Source organism: Gossypium hirsutum, chromosome D13 (genome assembly GCF_007990345.1).
Source record: "Gossypium hirsutum isolate 1008001.06 chromosome D13, Gossypium_hirsutum_v2.1, whole genome shotgun sequence".
Classification (NCBI taxonomy): Eukaryota; Viridiplantae; Streptophyta; class Magnoliopsida; order Malvales; family Malvaceae; genus Gossypium; species Gossypium hirsutum.
Genome location: NC_053449.1, coordinates 60,762,406 through 60,787,188, shown reverse-complemented (window position 1 = coordinate 60,787,188; position 24,783 = coordinate 60,762,406). Strand labels below are relative to the sequence as shown.

Here is a 24,783-nt window from a genome sequence, read left to right as displayed (position 1 = left end):
TATTTTAGGAGGACCCTCCCTGAGTATGCTGATAGTGTAATTACTTTTTCTCAATATGTATACTAATGTTAAGCTTATTTTAAAGGTTTAATTATGAAATTCTCTCTTTACTTTATGAATAATTATTGATAAAAATATATAAAATTGAACCATTAATTCTTTTATACACTTAAAAACAATTGAACTGATAATTTTTGTTAATTATTTACTTATGGATTTGATATTCTAATTTCGATGACAGGTTTAATAGAATTTTGAATAAAAAATAATGATAAATTAATATAAAGGGATTAACTTTTAATTTTCTTAAAATAAAAGGTACGAGATTTAAAATTATACCACCTTTATCCCACCTGTGTGCTATAAAATGTAATCAATCCGAAATGAATACAAAAATTTGCAGCTGAAAACGGCAGTAGCGAAGCAATAAATTTTCTGAAAAAATTTTGAGCTTGCAATGAATCGATTCAACTTAACCAGTTCATTATTTCTTCTTTCCGTTCTTTTAGTCGGCGATGTAGAATCTATCTCCAACAGCCACGGTGATGCAAGTTCCGATGATGCTGTCTCTAATTTCCGGCCAAGCCTCGCCATTGTCATCGGCATTCTCTGTGCCATGTTCGCTTTAACTCTCTCCCTAGTTGCCTGTGCAAAATTCTGCCACCGTGGAACCACCGTCGACAGCGGTGATAACCTCCCTACAACTCTCCGTCGAACAAAATCTGGGTTCTCCGGGATCGACAAGAAAATCATAGAATCACTCCCTTTCTTCAAATTCTCATCGATCAAAGGATCGAAACAAGGACTCGAATGTTCGGTTTGCCTCTCGAAATTCGAAGATACCGAGGTTTTAAGATTGTTGCCGCAATGCAAACACGCATTTCACGTCGAATGTATCGACGAATGGCTTGAAAAACACTCGAGCTGCCCGCTTTGTCGCCGGAAAATCAACGCCGACGATCCGACAATCTTAACGTACTCCAACAGCTTCCGGTTCTTAAGAAACGGCTCGAACTCAAACATGGAGCTCAAAGAAGACGGTGGGTCATCAAGATTTGAAACCAGAACAGCGGACATGGCCACCGACAACGACGATGATCGGAGTGTGTTTCACAAACTCAACGTGGTTTTCAAGAACCGGTGGAGCAATTTAAGTTCTTCAGACATTGTTTTGTTGAACTCCGAAATGATTAACGATATGTCGAACGACATGATCGAAAACGAGAAAAAAATGAAGATTATTGAGGATGTAAAGATCAAAATCAGTTCGATCAATGAAACCAATACAGTTTCAGGTCCTGTTGTTGCTTCGACATCATCATCAAGGATTGTTAATGAAGGTGAAAGAAGATCAATGTCGGACATTACTGTTTTATCGAGGTCTCGAGATGTGATTACGAGGAACAGAACATGTGAGCCGCCGCCACCGTCGCGGTCTTCGTCTTTATCGGAGAATTATACGAACGAGGAAACAATAAGGCGACAATGGTGGTCGATTGCTAGAAGAACAATTCAATGGTTTTCTAACAGAGAATTAAGGTCTCAAAAATCTCGAATTCAGCCAATTTAATTTTTTTTTGTTCTTTTTCTTGGTAATTAGTGCACCTTATGTAATAATTTTTTTTCTTAATTTCTTTTTCATTATTTTTTGAAATTCAGTCAAATTCTTGAGAATATTATTATATATATAAGAAATTCGGAGGAAAATTCACATACTAATATAAGATAGAGATTCGAATTTGAGTTTTTGCCAAATATATAGATTATACGTGTTCAAACTCTATAATCTTCTTTCCTAATATTTTATATTGACAAGAATTTCTTCTTATTATATAAACTCGTATTAGGGATTGGACCAAGTGGCAAGTAAGGGAGCTCAATGTTTCACATTGGATAAATAAGTGAAAACAATAATGAAAAAGCTTTTTATTGAAAAAAGTTCAATGCAATTATTGGAAGTTCTCAAACTAGACTTGGCAGAGTCACTTGCTTAAGTCTGAAGGTTAGTGGAGAGTGTAGAACAAAATATAGGCTCGAAAAGTGAGTTTTGACAAAAAGTAAAATCTATTTTCTAAACGAGTCGAGTCTTGAGTAAGATTTTTTGACATAGGCCTAGCTCGAATGTGCCTAAATTTTATTTTTCTGCTGTTGTTTTCCTGCCATTTTGCTATTGCATTATTATTGTTTGAATATTGTACTAACTCTTACAATTATCTTAGTGTTATTTAAGTATAATTTTTTTAATGTATTTTTAATTTGTTGGGAAACATTTATTTTTATTTTAATGTTTTTAATGTATTTGATGTATTATATTTTTATTTTTTATTTTTTATATAAAAAATTAATACTAACAAGCTAGGTTGATTTTAAGTTTAGCATTTTTATCTGGATCGAGCTTGAGCAAAAATTTATGTCCATTTTTCAAACTAAACAGAGACCTAGAACACGAGACTAAAATTTTGCATCAATTCAATCCGAGATTTATCTCAAACCCCAAAAAATATAATTATTTAAGTTGATTTAATAAATTAAATAAATTGAATTATTTGATTTAAAAGTTGATGTTTAATTTATTATTTGGAATTGAATTAGATTTTGATCCCGCACACTCGGACAACAAACAAGGAAAAGAAAAGAGAGAAACGTTACAGATACAGACAGTCACTGACGGGGGACATTTTCTTTGTTTAACATCACAGACCCAAAGTTTAAAGGAGACGAAGAACTGGTTTTATGTTTTTATTTCTTGAGAAACATAAACAATTCTATTATTATTATTATTATTAATTCACTATTTAACTTTTAAATTATACTTGTGTTTTTTTATCTTGATAATTAAAATTTAGGTAAACTATAAAAATAGTCATTTTTATTTATCTCAGGTTATATTTTAGTTACTTATATTTAAGATGTTATACTTTAGTCATTAACGTTATAGTTTTGTTATAAAGTGGTCACTTTATTATTAAACTCCGTTACTTCTCTAGCAGCAGTCCAAATGAATTTTTAAATGTCAACTTGGATGTCCAGTTACTGAGATGAAAATAACGTAGGACCGTCGTCAGGGAGATAATGGAACTTAACGATAGAGTGGTCATTTCGTAACAAAATGATAACGTAAGTGACTAAAACATAAGCATAAGTAACTAAAACATAATCTTAGACAAATAAAAGTGACTATTTTTTATAATTTACCCTTAATTTTTTTTTGTTTTAATTATAATTTTCTTCCAAGTTTATCCAGAAATAGTTACCAACGAAAAATGACACGTCACATTATCAAAACCAAACCAAGTGCCATTGAACATCCTAGGAATGCTGCCGGAAATGGGACAAAAAACGACAGTTTCCGGTGACGGAAAGGAGTGGTGATATTATATAAAGGCCTCTCAATAATTTTGTCATAATATTATTTTTTGATTGAATGGTTTGATTTTACAGTTTTCATTTACTTTTGGAATCACCGGCACTGCAACGTCAATGGCTTTTTTTTTCCCTTTATTTAAAAATAAAAAAAATTAATTAGACGGATAAATTAAAAGGAGTAGATTTAAATTTTTAGTAATTTCACAATTGAATTACAACTCATTTAATGAGTTATATTAATTAAATTGATCATTTAAATGATAATATAGATGAGTTATCCGTGATATTTCAATTGAGTTGAGATTCAGTTGATGGTAGGCACAAAGTCGAAAATATTTTTGGAGGACAAAATTAAATTATATAATTTAAGATAATAAAAATGTAATTTTACTATTTTAATATATTTTTATAATTTTTAAATGACTAAATCAAAATTTTATCATTTTGGGGGCCAAAATGCAATCTTACCATTACTAATTTAAAATTTTATAAATTATAAAAGGGCCTAAATAAAAAATTTTCTATTTTAGGAGGGCAGGGCTCCTACCAGTTTATGGGTAATACCAACTCAATTAACCATTTAAATAATAGTATAGATATATACATTAGACTTAAAATTTTACATAAAATAAGAGGATTAGGCAACATTTAGTCTTAAAACGTAGCAACAGTTGTTGTCCTTGTGATGATGTGATACTCTGAAGTTGTACCACATCATTATTTAAACTTTCATCACACTATCATGTCATCTCATGGACCAGAACTGATAAAAATTTTAAACTATTAGAACTAATGTGAAAAAAAGCTCAGGGATTAAATTGAACAAATTACCAAGTTCAAGGACTAAATGTTATTTTAACCCTAAAATAATTTTTTTAGCCGACCAAAAACTAAAGGCTGAGAAACAAACTTGCGCAAGAGCCGAGCCAAGCCGAGCCAAGCCGAGCCCATAATCATATTGTTGTTCTGTTTTTCTTTTTCATATCCATTAATGGAAAAAATAGATAAGGATTTAAAGGCTAAAGCCCAACCTTTCATTTCCCTCTCTTCCATTTCCGATGAATAGCAAGCAATAGGCTTTTCTCTGGCTTTTCATTTAGTTCACTTCTGAAAAATTTCCCCAGAAAGCTTTATCTCTTTAAAAAAAAGAGTACAGTTTTTGCTTGTAATATGACAATGGCTCATTGATTTTTGAAGTTTCTATATGTTCTTCATCGAATTTCTAATGTTCGGTTGTTCATATTTTCTCATGTTGTTGCTTCTCTTTGACTGAAACCATGAATTTTTTTATTGTATTTTTGGTAATGAATTTGTTGTTCTTGTTTATTGAATTGGAAGTGAAATGTTGGGTCTTGGTGTTCTTTTAAGTGAAAATCCAACTACTGTAGCAGTGAACAATGTGATGAAAAAAACTCGATTATCGAACTCAAAGTTTAACTCATTGGTTCATGCAGCTACCTTGAGATGGATTTTGATAAGAACCCTTTTATGTTAAGCACCATTTGGTTAATTTTCACCTTTTAAGTGTTACATTGGTTCATTATGCACTTTAGTTGAAGCACCCTTATCCGCTACTCATGTCCGACTCATATTCGGATATGATACGAGGGTAGAACAGTCCAAGGTTTCGAGCTCGAGTAATGCAGGCTAGAATAACTAGACGAAAGATGCTATCTATGTGTTGTGGTTCTAAAGTCCAAACTGTTATACACTTGCAACCTACTATACCTTGAGTTGAACATGAAATTTTGATTTGCATAACAAATTTAATCACCATATTTATGCCTGTGATTGTAATTTTCTGTTTTCTGGGGTATTAGTCGAAGATATTAACTGCATTGGTTTCGGTATGTTGGTGCTCGTATATTGTGTGCCGTATTGAAAACTTTGGAAATTTATGTGTTTTGAGTGCATTGTTCATGTTCTTGCAGGTGAAGATACAGATGAAGCACTTATTTTAGTGCAGATTGTACTTCGATTTTTGCCACTATGACTCCTGTGATCCCGTGTTCTACTAGCAATACTACGCTTATTCTCGGTGCTGCCTGTTCGGTAAGGAAGAACACTAGTTTAACGAGATGCAGTTCCTCAAGGAGACACACAAGATATGCTCTACCCTCACTTAGATTTATCCTACCTTTGTCAACCCGCGTTACATCATTTCCGCAATACAGAACAGGGTATGCTTTGAATGGAAACCCAGGAACCTGTATATCTGCAACTGGGACTGATGTAGCAGTGGAGCAATCTGATGCTCCCGTAGATGCAGTTGAAACAAGTGAAAAATCAGATTCTAATGATGTACCAACACAGTCAAAACGAACGAGATCTGTAAGGAAAAGTGAGATGCCGCCTGTTAAGGACGAGGAGCTTATTCCTGGTGCAATGTTTACCGGGAAAGTAAGATCAATCCAACCATTTGGTGCTTTTGTTGATTTCCGGGCTTTCACGGATGGACTGGTGCATGTTTCTAGGCTAAGTGATAGCTTTGTTAAGGATGTTGCGAGTGTTGTTTCAGTTGGACAAGAGGTAAAGGTGAGGTTAGTTGAAGTAAACACCGAGAGTGGGAGGATATCGCTTTCGATGCGTGAAAATGATGGTGCTAGTAAACGGCAGCCACAAAAAGACGGTCCTTCCGGGATAGACAGGGCCAGGCCAGCTAGGAAGAATGCTTCAAGGCCTGGCCAGAAAAAGGAGCCGATGAAAAGCTCAAAATTTGTCAAGGGACAAGACCTAGACGGAACGGTTAAGAATTTAACTCGGTCAGGTGCTTTCATATCACTTCCCGAGGGGGAAGAAGGGTTCTTGCCTACATCGGAAGAATCTGATGATGGACTTATGAGCATGATGGGAGGGCCATCATTGCAGGTTGGCCAAGAAGTCAAAGTACGTGTGTTGCGCATCACACGGGGACAAGTAACCTTGACGATGAAGAAAGAAGAGGACAATGATAACTTGGACTCGCAGCTCAGCCAAGGTGTGGTGTACACTGCAACGAATCCCTTCATGCTAGCTTTCCATAATAACAAGGAGATTGCGGCGTTTTTGGATCAGAGAGAAAAGCCGGAGAAAATTGAGGTTCAAAAGGTGTCTGACGCTACCGCAGCAGGTGAACTGGTTGAAAAGGAAACGGATACTGTTGCCAATATCGCAAACAAGGAGGAAACCACGGATAAGGAAACAGAGGAGAGTTTTGAAGTTTCATCTCCCGAAAGTAGCGCAGAAGTTCCACTAGTAGATGTGGTGGAAAGCGATGAAACTTTGGGATCATCCGGAGAAATAGTCGATCAAGTTACAACTTCAGCAAGTTCAGTTGTTGGTGAAGATTCCGATACAAAGGATGAAGTAAAAGTAGAAACACCCGTGACGGAGGATAAAATCCCGTCTGCCACATCAGTTCAAGATGAAGTTGGAGCTATTCCCAAGGAAAATGGCAGTGTTGGCAGCACGTATGTACAACCCAATGTTCCTGATTTGAAAAATGTTGAAGGTAGATACCCACGACACTGCTAGCAAACCTATATTTGGAGAATTTCATTCAGCATGTTCGTAACACTGCACCAAAATGATGACAGGAAACTGAATATCTGTGATTCTGCATATAATAAACAAAGGCATTAATATTATCTAAATACATAGATACATACATACATGCCTGCATACATGCAATATGTTCATGACTCTGCACCCATATGATGATTGGAAACTATATGTCTGTGGTTCTGCATATAATATGCATACAATAAGCAAAGGCATTACTATTATCCAAATACACTGATACATAGAAACGTGCGTGCGTGCAAGCATATTACATACATACATTCTTTATGTTCATGACTCTGCAGCAAAATGATGATTGGAAACTGAATGTCTGTGATTCTGTTTATATTATGCATGTTATAAACAAAGGCATAATTATCATCCAAATACATAGATGCATAATGCGTACTTAAATATTATATGTTCGTAACTCTACACCAAAATGATTATTGGAAACTGAATATCCGTGATTTCTGCATTAATAAACAAAGGCATTACTATTATCCAAATACATATATACATACATACCATATGATCATAACTCTGCACCAAAATGATGATTTGGAAACTGAATATATGTGAATCTGCATATCATAATTCATATGCATATAATAAACAAAGGCATTACTATTATCCAAATACATAGATATTTACATGCCTGCATACATGCATGCATATAATAAACAAAGGCATTACTGGTGTGTACAATGTAAGATCCATCAGAGGGTCATATCCCCATTACTATTCAGACCTGGATCTGTCTTAGAACTTTGTAATTCTTATTGCCGGTTTTTGCTCAGATACTGCGGAAGACAATGTAAGCTCTGATCCATCTCAAGAATTAGCTGATGATCAGATTAAGTCTTCTGTAAGTGAAGCGATTGAAGAAGCTGAGAACAAAGTTGAGAATACTGAGGATGAAGTGCCGATGGAATCACCAGAAACTCTGTCTGCCTTGGAAGTTGAAGAGGTAGAACCTCCACCTCAAAAGAATGACGAGGTTACCAATTCAAATGGCTCTACCCCGAAGGAAAATGCGATTACAGGTTTATACTTCATCCATTTTGGCAGTTGTTTCTACCATTAAAAGCTAAACGAAGTACCCATGTCTGATGCATATCTAAATGAAGTACGAGGATATGAACCTCTGAATACATGAAAAAACATAAAAGAAAATATCCAAATCTGAGTAACGTAGACTCCATCTTGATATGCGTTGAAATTATGCTCTCTTTTTTATATTTGAACCCCTAAAACTTTTATTTTATATTCCTTTTTCATGATATTTAAAATTTTGTGTTCTATTTATGCAGCAGCTGTATCACCAGCTCTTGTAAAGCATCTCCGTGAAGAAACAGGAGCAGGAATGATGGATTGTAAGAAAGCACTCTTGGAGACCGGAGGAGATATTGTTAAAGCGCAAGAGTTTCTTCGCAAGAAAGGCTTGGCAAGTGCAGATAAAAAAGCCAGTCGAGTCACAGCTGAAGGAAGAATAGGTTCTTACATTCACGATAGTAGGATCGGTGTCCTAGTAGAGGTTAACTGTGAGACGGATTTTGTCTCCCGAGGTGACATCTTTAAGGAGCTTGTCGATGATCTAGCCATGCAGGTTGCTGCCAGTTCTCAAGTACAATATCTTGTTCCTGAAGATGTTCCCGAGGAGATTGTAAATAAGGAAAGAGAAATAGAGATGCAAAAGGAAGATCTCTTATCAAAACCAGAACAGATTAGATCTAAGATTGTTGAAGGACGAATAAGGAAGAGGCTTCAAGAATTGGCTTTACTCGAGCAGCCCTACATTAAGAACGATAAGTTAGTAGTGAAAGATTGGGTGAAGCAGACTATTGCTACCATTGGAGAAAATATAAAAGTGAAAAGATTTGTGAGGTTCAATCTCGGAGAGGGACTTGAGAAGAAAAGCCAGGATTTTGCTGCCGAAGTGGCTGCCCAAACTGCAGCAAAGCCAGTTTCTACTGTCAGAAAAGAACAACCGGCTTCCTTGGAAGCCAAGGAAACTGACCAGAAGTAAGTAAATATTTCCCATGTTTCGTAATAATACAAACTCATTATGGTCACGTTTTTATGAACTAAACACGGCACTTCGTAGTATATAGGCTTGAGAATGATAAACCAATTATTTTAGTTGGACAATGCTGAAATGAAGAACTCATTTGTCTTCTACAGACCTGCAGTAGCAGTCTCGGCCGCACTTGTTAAACAACTACGTGAAGAAACAGGTGCTGGGATGATGGACTGCAAGAAAGCTCTGTCCGAAACCGGGGGTGACCTTGAGAAAGCTCAGGAATACCTTAGAATGAAAGGCCTTTCAACCGCGGACAAGAAATCCAGCCGCCTTGCTGCTGAAGGCAGAATTGGTTCCTACATTCACGACTCTCGGATCGGTGTACTAATTGAAGTCAATTGCGAGACTGACTTTGTTGGTAGAAGTGAAAAATTCAAAGAGTTGGTCGATGATCTAGCAATGCAAGTCGTGGCCTGTCCACAGGTGCAGTTCGTATCCATCGAAGACATCCCAGTGAGTACGGTAAGCAAAGAAAAAGAGCTCGAGATGCAAAGAGAAGACCTCGCATCAAAACCGGAGAACATTAGAGAGAAAATCGTCGAAGGGAGGGTATCAAAGCGGCTTGGAGAGCTTGCCCTTTTGGAACAACCATACATCAAGGATGACAGCGTGTTGATTAAAGACTTGGTAAAGCAAACCGTTGTTGCAATCGGAGAGAACATAAAAGTCCGAAGGTTCTTTCGGTTTACTCTCGGAGAGACGGTCGAAGATACTAAAACCGGAACAGAAGCATGAGACCAGGGGGGGAAATGTAAGCGTAAGAATGAACTTCCAATGACATGAATGGGAAATATTTTTGAGTAATGGAGATGATTGAGAACTAATTTTGAACTTAGAGAAAAATAAATTTGATTCTTTATTTGATTAAACAACTTCTGATTTTGTATGATATCAGCAGTTTATCTTTTTCCAGTTTATTTTTGCAACATTAAAATACTGAACAAATCTAAATAAAAATATTTAAAATATTAATAAAAATTAATATTCATTATTCAAAAATTAATAAAAATATTAAAAATATATTTTATATTAATATTCATGTGTTTTATAATTAAACTTAAATCTAAAAATAGCTTATTATTATTAAAATTGAATTTAAGCCCGGCCAAGTTGGGTTGGCCCAAGACATAAAATCTTTGTCCAAATTTAACTCATGAACAAATCTACCCACCAAGAAAGATTTACTCGATAACGACAAGCAATTAAATTATATTAAATGCGACTGTCACGCCTATTACTTTAGTCATATGAGCCTAACAACCAATCAAATTGCATTAAATGTATTTATCACCTCTGTTACGCATCTAATACGATTCTCTTTATAATATCATCTCATAAGAAGCCAATAACAGACCTTCTCCCTCCTATAAGAGTGAATTTGCTTCGATTTAATCAGTTTTTTCGAATTTTTCAAGCCATTTATAATAATTTAGTTTGCTTCAATTCTAGATTTTTTAAATATTGATTTTGGTTTCTTTTGATTTTATTTCAACAAAATGACTTTATTTTATGGCTTTTTTAAACATTATTTGATAAAGCTCCAAAAAATTTTCAATAATATTTCTAAAAATTTAATAATTTTAAGTAAATAAAAAATAATCAATAACTTTTATATAGTATTTTCCTAAACATAATTTTTATATTTTTAAGTTATTTCACTATTTTAAATATAAATTATTTAATTTTACATTATAAAAATTAAAATCAATTGTGAATTAAATAAAAATAAATTTTAGTTATGTTCAAATGATCACGAATTTTTATTTTGTATTTCAAAAATCATCCAAATACCATTGTAATACCCAAATTTTGCCCGACCCGAACCCAAGTAGTAAAACCCAAATATAATATATATATATAATAAATATAATAAAAGTCCAATACTGTCCAGTATTACAAATTTAAATCCAAGCTCGGATTACATTAAGCCTCAAACCCACTAAACACTAGTCCGAAAATTAGCCCAAACAATTAAGGTCCAACATCTAATACCCAACCCAATCAGCCCAATACCGAATCTAACCCCAATCAGGAAACCCTAGACAGCAACAACTTCATGAGCCACAGCCAAGCCTTCCGCGCGTGATCAGCCTCCGTACGCCCTAGCCACGCACGCCTCCATACGGCCACCTCCGTACCTCCAGGCTGGCCGAATACCTGCAAAAAAAAACTCACGAAAACAACAACAAATAGGAAAATAACAGAATAGGGGAACCTTTTATTTATTTTTTATTTTTCTATAAATCGGGCTATAAGAAGGCCATTCGAACACTGTAAACAATTTACGCATTCAGAATACAAAATTTGAAATATCAAAAGGTGATTACTGGGTTCTTTTTTTCTGTTCTCATATTCGCAGTTCGTTGCTTTTCTTTCCTTTTTCTTCCTTTTTTTTTTATTTCGCATCTATAGATTGTTATTAAAAGAAAGAAACAGTAGCAGTAAAGGAAGGAGGGCGTACCTGAAGGCTGGATTTTTGCCCTCTCTGCAGTCATCGGAATTGAGGCGAAGATCGGAGGTCTTCGGAGGCGGTGAATCGTCAGAGCAGCGCGGAGAACATTTGTTCTCTTTAGGTTTTTGAAGTGAAAAGTGTTTAGGGTTTTAGTTTTTAAATACGGGACTAAAACGTCGCCGTTTGTCGCTAACATAATAGCTTCAAAACGACGTCGTTTGACGACCAGATTCAGGCGGTGACCTGACCCGGGGTAGGATCCGCGCATGCTAGACTAATTGGTCTATTTCCTAAGTAGGTCCCTATGTGTTTACTGAGATTACGATTTGATTTCTTTAATTGTTTGTAATTTGTATGGTGCATTTAACTTTGTTTTCGTTCAGACCCAACTAGAAACGGTATTGTTTTATGTGGTTGATTGTATTTTTTTTAATGCTTGCGTTTAATTGCTAGTTTAGTCCTTCAATGTTGAAACAGATTTCTATTTAATACAAATTGAGTTTTCCTTTTTAAAATTCTACAATATTTTTAATTAATTAAATCCTACTTTCGTATATTATAGTATTTATTATTTGTAATATTTATTTTTAATGGTGTTTAAATTTATTATTATAGTTTAAAGTGTAATAAATTTTTATTTTCGTCTATTTTTTTATTCATTATACACCAAGATTTTGAGTCAATTGTATTTTGATTTTGCTCTCGTTTATTGTTTTTTTCTAATTTTATTCAAGCCTCGATTTAGAATTTGTTGATTATTGTTCTCAATTTCAAAAAAAATGTTTTGCATATTTAATTTTGTTTTCAAAAGTTTTTTCTAATAAATCAAGTTTTATACTAAGCCATTGTTTTTAATATTATTGCAACATTGGCTTAATATTTTTCAAAATTATTATTGATATGATTTCTAAAATATAATACTTTATCCTTTTAAATTATCATTAATATGTTCTAATTTCATTGACATCCTTTTAAATTTTCATTATATGGAATTATTTTAATATATATCTATGTGTATAAAATGTATTGTAACTTGTAACTTCTAAAATTTTATTCTACGCGTTAAAATTTTTATTCATTTCGATTATGTTGATTAGTTCACTTGTGATTAAATTATTTTTGTATTAATTATTCTTATTTTGTTATTTGTTAGTTTGATTATTAGTTTATTTGATTATTAATATTGATGTATTATATGTTTGGTTGCTCCAAATTGTAGAATTAGTTTGCTATTCATCATATGCTTTGTATATTGTTATTCAATTATATTGTTTATAAGAATTGCATTTCATTAAAACATTATAATCGTTTTATTTTAAAATTTCTAAAAAAGGCTTGATGTTCATAGATTCTCGAGAGAATTGTGCCCTAACTTACTGGGCTTCAAATCTTCTCGGTGAATTAAGATAATCAAGTGTTCGTTTTATTAAAACCATTCAATTATTAAAATAAAATTCTTTAGATTTCAAAATGTTGGATCCTAACTTACTGGATACGATATTTTGTTATCTCGATTTTAAATAAAGGCAATATTTGATGTTTAAGAATTTTGAGAAATTGAACCCTAACTTACTGGATTTTGATTTCTCGATTGACTTAAATAATCAAATATCCTTCTTAAAACATGTTTAAAATTTTTTTAAGAAGGGACGAACCTAACTTCGAAGATTGAACTGTTGTGCTCTAACTCACTGAGTGTGGCGATCTGTTTCTTTGAAATGGGTCCGTCCACTTAACCAATTCAATTATTTAAGCTTTCATTTCATGGGATCGTATTTAAAATTTTTTCAAGTTTCGACACTAAGACATTAAATAACCAATTCGGTACCAATTTTGAGCGTTACGAGGGTGCTAACCCTTCCTCGTGTGTAACCGACTCCCGAACCTATTTTTCTCAAAATTTGAAAACCAAAAATCATTTTAAGGTGTACCGATCACACCTCAATAAAGGATCGGTGGCGACTCCAATTTTCTCGTTTTTAAGTCGACAACTAATTTTTTTTTCAAAAAAATAGTTTCGACAACCATGATTCAAACCAACATCAATTTCTCGAATTTTTTCTAGGCAAACTCTCCTAAAATATTGAAGAGAGGAATGGTAACCACCGTGCTATTAAACTTAGTCTAGAGTAGACATGTTTAAGGGTCGGGTTACCCACCCAAACTTAAAGACCCGTCTAAAATTTGAGAGGTTGATTGCTGAAAAAGAGGATAATTACTCAAAGTAACTTCAAAGGCTAAAAAGTCAATCATTTTTAATCGTTAAAAGGATATTTATAAGGGAGATCATCTTGTCCACCAACACGACATGACAAGTTATTATCAAAGAAGTTGCCATCATGCAATATGTGAAGAACGTGCACAATGAGCCCATTCTATTATGCATTTGATGGGTGCGAAATTATTATACTCATGCAAATCTCTATTGCTTTGAAAGTATGTTCACACCTAAAAAGTAAATATATATGCCTTTCAAGAGAGAGCAAAAGGTTGATGCTCCTTTGATTATGACGGATAATCCAACATGACATCTCTTCATTGTCTTCAAGCAGAGCCAATAGGAGAGTCAACGTTGTTTGTGCCACTAACACGTGCTCAAGTGGCATAGAAATATATTATTATCATTATACTAGTGATCAGTCAACTAACGAAATTAAAATTTTTTAATATAATATATAATAATTATATTGATAAAGTCAATTATTAGAACTTAAATTATTAAAATATTAATTATACAAAGAAAAATTATAAAAATAGGTTAAATTTTAAACAGTAGAAATGATTTTTTTTATAGATTTATTATTTCTGTGATTTTTTTTCCTTTGGTCGTTGGTTGTATCTTTGGATAATATTAGTTGACGATGAAGCCCTTAAACCTAACTAAAAACGCTAACTCTTTTATTATAAAATAATTGGAATAATGTAGATGCGATTAAATTCTATAAAAAGTCTCTAGAGTTTTTATTATAATATAATATTTTTATTTATTTTAATTTGTACTCATTTAAAAAACATAAAAAAAGAAAGAATTTTTTTAATTAATCTCATTATAGGCAGGGCGAAATCAGAAAATTTTTTTAGGGGTCGAAATTGTAATTTTTACGATGGAAAAAATGTAATTTCATCATTTTAATAGTTTATATTTTTATAATTTTTAAAGGGTTAAATCAAATTTTTATATTTTTAAAGGAGGCCAAAGTGTAATTTCATCTATAATAATTTAAATTTTAAAAACTTTAAAAGACCTAAATGGAAGTTTTCTATTTTAGGGGGGGACGGGGCCTACCAGCCCCCTTAGTTTCGCCCCTGAATATAGGTTCTGGTCATATTTGCTCTTTTTAACAATATCTAGAATTACATATAGTCTCTCCCTAACCCATAAATAGGAGGATAACCCGTTTCAATACACTCAAACCCACGTTCTCTTGTATTAACAATAATATCTACAATATTAATTCAATAATAAAATATCAAAAATATACATATAATACACCACATTTTTTTTCTATTTTTTGTTAAGGTGCTTGTTTTTTTTTTGAAAAGAAACCATTGATATTGAGTTTTGTCTCCTTTATTCTTGTGATAATGTTGATTAATAATAGATTTAAAAAAAAAACTAAATCTCCAAATTTTTATATATTTTTAAATTTTTATGTTATAGTCTTTTATAGAAAAAAAATTCCTATCTAATGGAACACGAGATATTAAGCGGTGTAATCGGCCATTAAATCTAAATAAATGCATTGTTCACGAGTCATCATTAGTATCCTCTCAAGATTATTTCTTAACTTTGAGAGGAGTTTAAGAGCATGTTTCGATACTTAAATTGAAAAAACTGTAATTATTGAAGAGTTTTGTGCATCAATATATTTGAACTCGTGACTTCTAGGATATAGAAATCATGTGAGCAAATATGATACCATACGAACTAGTCTAGATGTCTTTGGACTCTTTTTAAAATCGAAAGACAAAAGTTTGAGAATGTGTGGTTCATGACATGTAAACAAAACAATACATTCATGTTATTAACTCAATAATCTAATATTATTAAATAATATTTTAAACTAAATCAACCTAATTTCCTAACACCCTTATTTAAAATCTCACCCATAAATAAATTTAGAAGCTAGACCTGATCATGGGCTGGGCCACCCGTTTAAAATTGAAAGTCTGTTTGAAAAATGAGAGGATTTGGATAAAAATATAGGCCCGAAAAATAGGTTTGAACAAAAATAGGGCCCGTTTTCTAAACAGGCCGAGCCTCGAGTATAATTTTTTTGTCTAGACTGTTTTGCTACCATTTTGCTATTGTTTTACTTTCATTTCGTTATTATATTGCTATTATTTTATTGTTATTGTTTATATAATTTATAACTCTTGTTTTATTGTTAATTTTACTACTATTTTAGATGTATTTTCCTACTAAGTTGTAACTATCTTAGTGTTATTTAAGTGTAAAAACTAAATATTTATTTTAATGTATTTGATGTATTATATTTTTTAAAATTATTTTTATATAAAAATAATAATCTAAAAAAAAGTTAATACGAGCGGGCCAGGTTCAGGTTTAACATTTTTAATCTGTGTCGAGCTTGAACAGAATTTTAAGTCCATTTTTTGAACCAAATCCGAATCTAAAATTTTGCATTGACATAGACCAACATATGATCAGGTATATTTAAATCCATTTTATGCCTCTCTTGAACTACATTTTGTTTACTGTAATTAATGAAAAAAAAAACAGAATACATTTTCATTAACTAAATAGGATAAGGAGTGAACAGAAGCAAGCATCTTAATGGTAAGTAAATCAAAGTATGATATATGTATTTGTCAATTAAAGCAAAGAATTAAATCTTATTAATCATCATCCAAAACACATGTGCCTTACATTACTTTCCAAATTTGGTGACCTCATAAAATTATCCACCAACTTGCCAATAATAACATCAAAGCTTAGCAACCCAACCTGGTTTTAGATGTGATGGATTCTGAACTCTTAACTAATTAATAGTATATTTTAAATTTAGAATAATTAAAAAATAATTTATCACTAATATTTATACATAATAAAATTTAAATTTGAACCATCAAAGCATAATTAGTATTTGATAAAAAATGTCAAAATTAAATATTATTTATTTCCCCCCATTTTATCTCGCAAAATTCAAGATATATTCGACTCCAACCCAACTCTGATACGTCACAAATATATATTTTTCTATATTTAATGATAATAATTTCCTAAATATAATTATTGTAAAGTAAATAATAATATAAATTTTATTATTATATATTTTAAATTAATATTGTATAATTAAAAAATAATCCTATCAATCAGATCGAGTCAGAATCCGTCGGGTCTCAAACCTTTTTTTCATCCCTAGTCATTGACTTCTTGACGTGATATATTGTCAAATATCGTTGGCTTAAAAACCAGATACTTTCCCCGGTTTTAATTTTGTTACCAAGAGGCAAAAATGCAGACCGGTCGTTTCTCGTTACTTGAAAACCGGGATGGCATGAATTATGAACTTTCAGAATTTTTAATTACAATTTGACACCAAGTGGATGAACTTTTTTTTTGTTTTATTGTAAATATAGCTAATTAATTTTTTATTTAAATTATTTAATGAAATAAGTCAAATTTAATTTTGGTAAGAAAAATGCCGGCAATAATTACTAAAAAGTAATATTGAAATACGTGGGTTAATTTCTGTTATTAGTTATCATAATTTACAAAAATTACGACTTTAATTTAATTATTTTTAGTGGTTATAATTTTTTAATCTTAATTTTTTACTCATCATTAAACGATAACGGTTAAATTTATTAAATTAAGTTATTTTTAAAATCTGATGTGGCAAGTATATTATCATATGCTTTATGTCATATCAACTTATTGTTTTTATATATTACTTACTAAAAATCCAATTAAAAAATTAGCAACTGTCATTGACGTTAAGACCGAAATTTCAAAATTCAAAAAGTATAGTGACTTACAATAATCCAATTGAAGAATATGAATTAAATCTACAACTGTACACATAGTTCAAGACTAAAAATTTATTTTGACTAAACGAATTTAACAACTATTGTTTGTGTTTTAACTAAAATTCCTGAATTTAAAAAATATATGAACTAAAATTGATCAAATTAGTTACGATTACTCTCTTTAAAATTGAAATTGACATATTTTATTAAGCAATCTTACATTTACTGTGAAGTATGCCTCGCATTTCAGCATAAACAATGTGTGACGTTGCAACGAGAAGGAGCTCTTCGTCCTGACGATGTGGCCATACTTCGTCACGACGAGGAGAAAGCCACGTTGCAACATGGCAATGTGTTCCTCAATTTTCTCGTCTTTACTTCTTTCAGTTAAACATTATTTTCGTTTCCCACTTAAACATTGATTACTGTAAATTATTTTAATATATTTTACCTGTAAATTTAAACTATAAATAGGCCTTCTACAACTCTAGAAATAATAACCCATAACACGTTTAAATATTAGCTTTTATAAGCTTTCAGGAAATTTTGTGTTTACATTTTGAGTATTCTTATTTATGGATTCAGAGGTTTAGTTTTTTTTATCTCCATCTTTGTATTCTTCGTTTTTGCTGATTTAGTGAAGTTATCTTTACCCGTATTTTTATCCTCTTCAGAGGAGTTTTTCCACGTAAAAATTTGTGTATTCAATTTTTTTAATTTTCCGTTATTTTTCTTGTCCGTTGCATGCTCGGGTTTATCCCCAACTTTTATTCTATTAGATTAAAAAAACATTGTATTTACTACCTTTAAAAATATTGTATTAAATATATATTTTTTTTGAACAATCTCATCTCATTATAGGTTTTGATCATATATGCTCTTTTTGATATAATATTTAGAACTACCTATAGCCCCAGCCCAACCCATAAATAAGAGGATAATGCGTTTCAACGCACTCAAACTCACGCTCTCCTACATTGATATCAATACATATACTAATGAATTAAAACTCAATCGACTACTAAATATATATATTTTTACGTTCACATACTTGAAGAAAAATCCACCGAAAATTATAGAATGGATAATTATAAATACCAAGAGGTCGGATAATAATTTAGTTAACGTCAAATTCATGAAAAAAAAACTTTTATAATAATGCAAATTGTCCTATTATGTTTTTGTATTAATTAGTATTTGTTATTTTATATTATGCTTATTCTATTTAGAAAACCATATATGGTTCAGAAAAGTTTGTTTTTCGAGATAAATATTAATTTTATACATAACTTTTAGTTTAATGTATAATTTAGTACATGAATTTAGTTTTGGTTTAACTATATACATTTAAATAAATAAATAAATATATTTATTTTTATATTACATTAATATAATTATTTATGTATGCAATACATCAATATAAAATTAAATTAAATCAAAGTTTTATGTATTAATTTACATGACTTATATTTTAAAACACATGGTGATTTGATAGATATTAATTGATATTTTTTATAATTTAATAAATATCATACTTTTTCTCCTTTTTTGTCTTACATAATTGTAAAAGATTATGCTATTTAAAAAAATTAAAATATATATGTCACGTCATTATAATTATTTAGATAAAATTAACGAAAAGTATTTGGCTTTAAGAATAAAAATACATATTTCAAAATAAAAAAATAAAAAAAAAAGAATTATAGTAAAAAAACTAAATGCATAAAAAAACATAGTACAAAGAACAAACATATTATATAAAATTTGATAAAGTTAAAACCCAAAAATGTCACCCGTGAATGTAATATGAAATAAAAAATATTTTTTTTAAATGAAATAAAAATAATTAAAGTATAATGTCTACGAGAAAAATACGAATGCAACTATAATAAAACTTGTATAATATAAGTTATTAAACTATATGTATAATAATATTAATTTATTAATTTATTAAATGTTTTAAATATAATTATAAAACGAGAAAAATAAGTGGATATATTGAAAAAAGATGTCAAGAATGGGGAGATTCTGCACGTGCAAATCAGCCGAAACCGAACAGCTGTCTTACCTTGGAAGGGTCATTATCGTAATTTTAATCAAATATAATGTCCATTTTCCCAATTTCTCACATTTAAATATCTTCTTTCATTCTTACATCCGCCTCCAAGGTCGAGACAAGATTTATTTATTTTTCTCTCAAATAATAACAAAATTAATTTTTATTTATAATTATCAAAAAATAAATAAAAATCTCTTTCTTTGCTTTTCTCAAGATAGCTGCTGCTTTATTGCTGAAGTTGAACGCTATATATAAAAATTCAAAAAAAAACATTTGTTTGTTTGTGTTCTTTAAAGTTTTCGTTTGATTTCGTGATTGCGGATTTTTAGTCATTGTTGCGATGGGGAAAGTAGCGGTGGGTGCGGCGGCCGTGTGTGCCGCGGCCGTGTGTGCCGCGGCGGCGTTGGTGGTACATCACCGGATGAAGAGTTCGGGGAAGTGGGCCCAGGCTCAATCTATACTGAAAGATTTCGAGGAAAAGTGCGGCACGCCGATTTCGAAGCTGAAACAGGTGGCGGATGCTATGACCGTCGAGATGCACGCCGGGCTCGCATCGGAAGGCGGGAGCAAGCTCAAAATGATCATCAGCTACGTCGATAATCTCCCCACTGGGTAAATCAACTAATCAACTCAATGAACTAACCATTTTTTTCCGCAATACAAAATTTAGCTTCCAATACTTTCGGAATGGTCTTTTTCCCTTTTAAATGTTTCGATCGATTGCTTAAATATAGTCCGTTGATTCAAAAATGTAGAAGAGTTTGATTCGTGATTGAAATTCAACTAAATTAGGATTAAGAAGCCTAGAGATCACTGGGTTTTTTTTTATTGTTTTAATTAAGTTGGTTCGAATCGACATTTTGGATTCCACTTATGAATTTTAGGAATTTCATGTGTCAGATCTGATTCGAAATTTTGCACAATATTTTATATTACATTAGATTTTACAAAATTAATTCAAATATATGATATAAAATTTTACAAAATTAAGAAATTGTAATTAAAAATCTATAAGAATATTTATAAAATTAAAATGTATGTTATGAATTCTTATAAATTAAGAAATTATAATTTAAAATAAACAAAAAATAGTTATGAAAGTTTTTTTTCTTTTCTTAGCATCATCACTTAGCTAACTGTTCAATCTTATGAATTTTATGCTTTATTGATTCTTATTTACCTTATCCACTTTTTCATTTCATAAATAATTTATGTTTTAATATGTTGCTTACTATCTAAACCTTAGCTGCTTCTTTTTGGCTTTTTGAGTATATTTTTTCGAGTAATGGATACGGGTATTTGCTTGGAAGGGGTATATTCAATTTTTTTTAGAAAAATATTTTTCATGCTTGGAAGAGTCGAATAACATAGATTATTGGTCATTGTTTATAAATGCTTTAAGAAAAATTCTCTTGCCAATGCTTCATTATATGTTGACTTTGTCTTATCATAAGTTGGATATGGCATGTGGGAAGCTAGTCTTCAATTGTGAAAGAATTCGTTGCAATAGAATGATCAGTAAATTCGGATCCGGCTTGCCAAAGATTCAAGTTCTCTGAATTCCTGCATTGGTAGCAAGCTTAGCTAAGCATATTTCTTGTATTTTTCATCTTTAACTTTCCAGTGATGAGAAAGGGCTGTTTTATGCGCTCGACCTCGGTGGCACCAATTTCCGTGTGCTACGTGTACACTTGGGTGGTAAAGAACACCATGTCGTTAAGCAGGAATTCGAGGAAGTATCGATTCCTCCTCATTTGATGACCGGATCTTCTGACGTGAGACCCTTATCCATCCGGATTATTGATTTTAATCCGGCCTATATTTCTTCTTTTCTCTGAAATTGTCTCTATGATGTGATTGCAGGCATTATTTGATTATATTGCCGAAGCTCTTGCAAAATTTGTTGCTACAGAAAGTGAAGGTTTACATTTTTCACCCGATAGACAAAGGGAGCTGGGGTTTACGTTCTCATTTCCTGTTCGGCAAACATCGATATCGTCTGGGACTCTTATAAAATGGACAAAGGGCTTCTCGATTGAAGATGCAGTTAATTCTAGTAACCTTTACTCCTATTTTGCAGTCTGAAATAGTAGTTTGTTATGTGTTCATGTTTGGGGGATGTTAGGATTTCATCCGTGCTGTCATTATTCTAATTTTTCTTTGTAATTGTTGAAAGCATGCGGACTTTGGTTTTCCACCTTTCCCCGTCCCAGGAGTCTTAATATTTTGTGCATATGGGCTATGTTTAGACCATAGAACTAAGATATGTTCATGATGTGTTCAGGTAATTCCATTAGAACCTGGCCTGGCATGTACATCTCGGATTAAATTTATAGGCATTTAACTTTTTTATGAACAATCTGATTGAGGACAAGTTCTTCATATAGATGTTACAGAAAGCATACAAGTGATATTCGGTTATTGATATTGCAATGACTTTCTTCTATATGTTATAACTTTTGGAGTTTGCATCATACAATCTTAGTGTTTCTCCTCGCTGGTACGTGTAGGTTGGTCAAGATGTTGTTGGAGAATTGACTAAAGCCATGGAAAGGATTGGCCTCGACATGCGTGTGACAGCTTTGGTGAGTCTAATTTGTTTCTACCGTTGGGTGTAGTAGTGCGTTGCTTTTCTCATTTTTTTCCTGCTTGGCTAATGTTTTTAGTTCGTATTCCAAATTCTTTTGTGGATTTTGTAGGTCAATGACACAATTGGCACATTGGCTGGTGGAAGATATAACAACCCAGATGTTGTTGCTGCTGTGATATTGGGTACAGGCACCAATGCAGCTTATGTAGAGCGTGCTCATGCAATTCCCAAATGGCACGGTCTTCTACCTAAGTCTGGGGACATGGTAAGCGATGTTCTATGCTTCTGTTAATTGGCAACCAAACCATTACTATATGTTGAGTTCTGAAACCTTTTCCACATTTTTTCAGGTTATCAACATGGAGTGGGGTAACTTCCGGTCTTCTCACCTTCCAATATCAGAATATGACCAAGCACTGGATACTGAGAGCTTAAACCCTGGAGAACAGGTCACTTTCTTCATACCCGAGTTTCTAGTTCCCACTTATTAATTTTTTAGACGATAGATGTTAACTCTATCAACGACTATTTCCAGATTTTCGAGAAAATGATTTCTGGTATGTATTTGGGAGAGGTTGTACGTAGAGTTCTGTACAAGATGGCTGACGAAGCCGCATTTTTTGGTGATACTATTCCAGAGAAACTGAAAATTCCTTTCATACTAAGGTATGTCTTTAATATGCTCCCCAGTTAAAATTCACTCGGTGTGCCATACTGTAATGTAATTTTTCTCTTTATCTTATTTTGCAATGTGACTTAGATTTGTTTCACTGAAAATAGCTCCAGAATATGATTTTTAATTTTTTAAAGATCTTTTTACATGTTAAATTAAAATTTTGTTATTAATATAATAATGTTTTTCTGGATTCAAGTTACTTTTTATTTAAAAATCACTTTACTTGCATGAAAGTTCTTTTCCCAAAATTGTCTTACCCCTTTCGATTTAAAATATATATATGTCTCGTTTCCGGTTGACCAAACTATTTTCCGTGAATTAGACATGGGAAAATGTGGAAAACATTTCCTGTAAGTAATTTCTGACAGAACACACACACCTTGAATACATGAAGCTTACAATCTCTTCTCAAATGTGAGCCTTTGTACTTGGAAGGATAATAAGATGTGGATCCTTAACCCGACACAATCTAAGTCTGATATAATCCGATTTGGTTAATGATTTGTTTGGTTACTGAATTTTAGGCAACTTATATGTATCAGACCATGTTACGTGTTTAATCATGTTCATTCCGTAAGATAATTGTTTTTCCAACATGTAGTTTAGCAGTCTTTGATTTTTGGGTGTGATGAGAAATTGGAGATCGGTTAACATTTATCTGTTGATTCCGCAGAACTCCTCACATGTCCGCAATGCATCAGGACACATCTCCGGATCTCAAAATTGTGGCGACAAAACTAAAGGATATCTTAGAGGTAGAATATGTTAGATATGTTTATTGTACAAATACAGGATTTCCTATATATCACGCTTTTGATAGGTTTTTTCTCGTATTGTTATCTTTCCGTCGTTTTTATTTCAGATATCGAATACCTCCCTGAAAATGAGAAAAGTTATTGTTGAGCTATGTGACATTGTTGCAACTCGTGGTGCCCGACTATCGGCTGCGGGAATTGCCGGCATCCTCAAGAAAATCGGAAGAGACACATTGAAAGATGGTGAAAAGCAAAAGTCGGTTGTGTCTCTAGACGGTGGATTGTACGAACACTACACCAAATTCCGTACCTGCATGGAGAGCACCCTCACCGAGTTGCTAGGAGAAGAAGTCTCCGAAAACATCATTATCGAACATTCCAACGATGGTTCCGGCATCGGGGCAGCCCTCCTGGCGGCTTCTCACTCACAATACATCGGAATTGATGAATCCTGAAGATCGTTGAACTTAAAAAGTAAGACATCGTAGATCGAAGAATCGAACTATTGTGATTTTTGTATATTTTTCAGCTGTTGCGAACTAAGAGTTCGTGCTCGCAAATCGTTTTTAAGTTATGGTCAATCCGGAGTGTATAATCAGGTAATGGATCAAATGTAACGAGTGTCTGCTTCTAGCCGCCGGAAGCTTCATCGCTGCAACTTGTCACTCGGCTCGATCCATTCACGTTCACGGTGTTTGAGGATCAATTCCATAACACCGATGTATAAGTACCCGTCGATGGTAGTTCGATAAGGGTATGTAAAACTCCAATTTCGAGTTATTGATCTTTGCACATCGAGAATAATAAGTCATCTTACGGTTCAAATGCCTATTATTTTGTTTGAATTGTTTTGCAAAATTGGTTTTTCAAGTTAGAAAATTTTAATTTATGGTTTTTAAAATTATAAAAATTGTCATTTATATAAAATATAAAATATAAATATGATTTTTATATGTTTAAATTCAGTTTTATAAATAATTTATATTTTTAGTATTATATATAAATAAGTTATATTAATTATTTAAAAAGTATTTCAAATTTATTTTTCATATATAGATGATATTAAGGATGAGTTAATATAGATTATTTATTAATTTATATTATAATTTAGGTTAAATATTTATTAATATTAAAATATTAACAACATTATATTGTGGTAATAATTATATTTTATTTATTATTTTTATATAATATTTAAAACTACTTATAATTTTTTTTCTTCAAACTCATTTATTTTATCACTTGGTTTTTTTTTTCCAATACTATAA

At 32.0% G+C, this 24,783-nt stretch overlaps 3 protein-coding genes across 16 annotated transcripts; all 3 read left to right on the top strand.

The window, feature by feature from the left end:
- Window positions 1–327: 327 nt before the first annotated feature.
- On the top strand, window positions 328–1,623 carry LOC107932045 (E3 ubiquitin-protein ligase ATL42). The gene has a single exon (XM_016863985.2). The coding sequence runs from the start codon at window positions 458–460 to the stop codon at window positions 1,568–1,570; it is 1,113 nt and encodes a 370-aa protein (XP_016719474.1). The 5' UTR covers window positions 328–457; the 3' UTR covers window positions 1,571–1,623.
- A 2,726-nt stretch (window positions 1,624–4,349) lies between these two features.
- LOC107932021 (polyprotein of EF-Ts, chloroplastic) lies at window positions 4,350–9,901 on the top strand. 13 transcript variants are annotated; one of them, XM_041109419.1, is made up of 5 exons: window positions 4,350–4,667; window positions 5,298–6,856; window positions 7,707–7,952; window positions 8,220–8,931; window positions 9,091–9,901. In XM_041109419.1, exons 2-5 carry the CDS (start codon window positions 5,356–5,358, stop codon window positions 9,722–9,724), a joined length of 3,093 nt encoding a protein of 1,030 aa, XP_040965353.1. In that variant the 5' UTR covers window positions 4,350–4,667; window positions 5,298–5,355; the 3' UTR covers window positions 9,725–9,901. The 13 variants fall into 13 exon arrangements, with proteins under 13 accessions (XP_040965353.1, XP_040965352.1, XP_040965360.1 ...); XM_041109426.1 differs by having other exon boundaries at window positions 4,357–4,516; window positions 8,223–8,931; XM_041109417.1 differs by having other exon boundaries at window positions 4,357–4,516.
- A 9,664-nt stretch (window positions 9,902–19,565) lies between these two features.
- Window positions 19,566–24,344, top strand: LOC107932052 (hexokinase-1). Of its 2 annotated transcripts, XM_041109413.1 has the most exons (10): window positions 19,602–20,106; window positions 21,119–21,269; window positions 21,358–21,540; window positions 22,005–22,079; window positions 22,194–22,349; window positions 22,435–22,533; window positions 22,620–22,750; window positions 23,434–23,515; window positions 23,623–23,989; window positions 24,115–24,344. In XM_041109413.1, exons 1-9 carry the CDS (start codon window positions 19,835–19,837, stop codon window positions 23,968–23,970), a joined length of 1,497 nt encoding a protein of 498 aa, XP_040965347.1. In that variant the 5' UTR covers window positions 19,602–19,834; the 3' UTR covers window positions 23,971–23,989; window positions 24,115–24,344. The 2 variants fall into 2 exon arrangements, with proteins under 2 accessions (XP_016719478.2, XP_040965347.1); XM_016863989.2 differs by having other exon boundaries at window positions 19,566–20,106; window positions 23,623–24,344.
- The last annotated feature ends 439 nt before the right edge of the window (window positions 24,345–24,783 follow it).

Excerpts from the sequence above, each read along its gene's own strand:
- LOC107932045 (XM_016863985.2), top strand. The coding sequence starts at position 458 with ATGAATCGATTCAACTTAACCAGTTCATTATTTCTTCTTTCCGTTCTT.
- LOC107932021 (XM_041109419.1), top strand. The coding sequence starts at position 5,356 with ATGACTCCTGTGATCCCGTGTTCTACTAGCAATACTACGCTTATTCTC. Across the intron at positions 6,857-7,706 it reads TGATTTGAAAAATGTTGAAG|ATACTGCGGAAGACAATGTA; the intron begins GTAGATACCCAC and ends GTTTTTGCTCAG. Across the intron at positions 7,953-8,219 it reads GAAGGAAAATGCGATTACAG|CAGCTGTATCACCAGCTCTT; the intron begins GTTTATACTTCA and ends CTATTTATGCAG.
- LOC107932052 (XM_016863989.2), top strand. The coding sequence starts at position 19,835 with ATGGGGAAAGTAGCGGTGGGTGCGGCGGCCGTGTGTGCCGCGGCCGTG. Across the intron at positions 22,080-22,193 it reads ACATGCGTGTGACAGCTTTG|GTCAATGACACAATTGGCAC; the intron begins GTGAGTCTAATT and ends TGGATTTTGTAG. Across the intron at positions 22,350-22,434 it reads TACCTAAGTCTGGGGACATG|GTTATCAACATGGAGTGGGG; the intron begins GTAAGCGATGTT and ends ACATTTTTTCAG.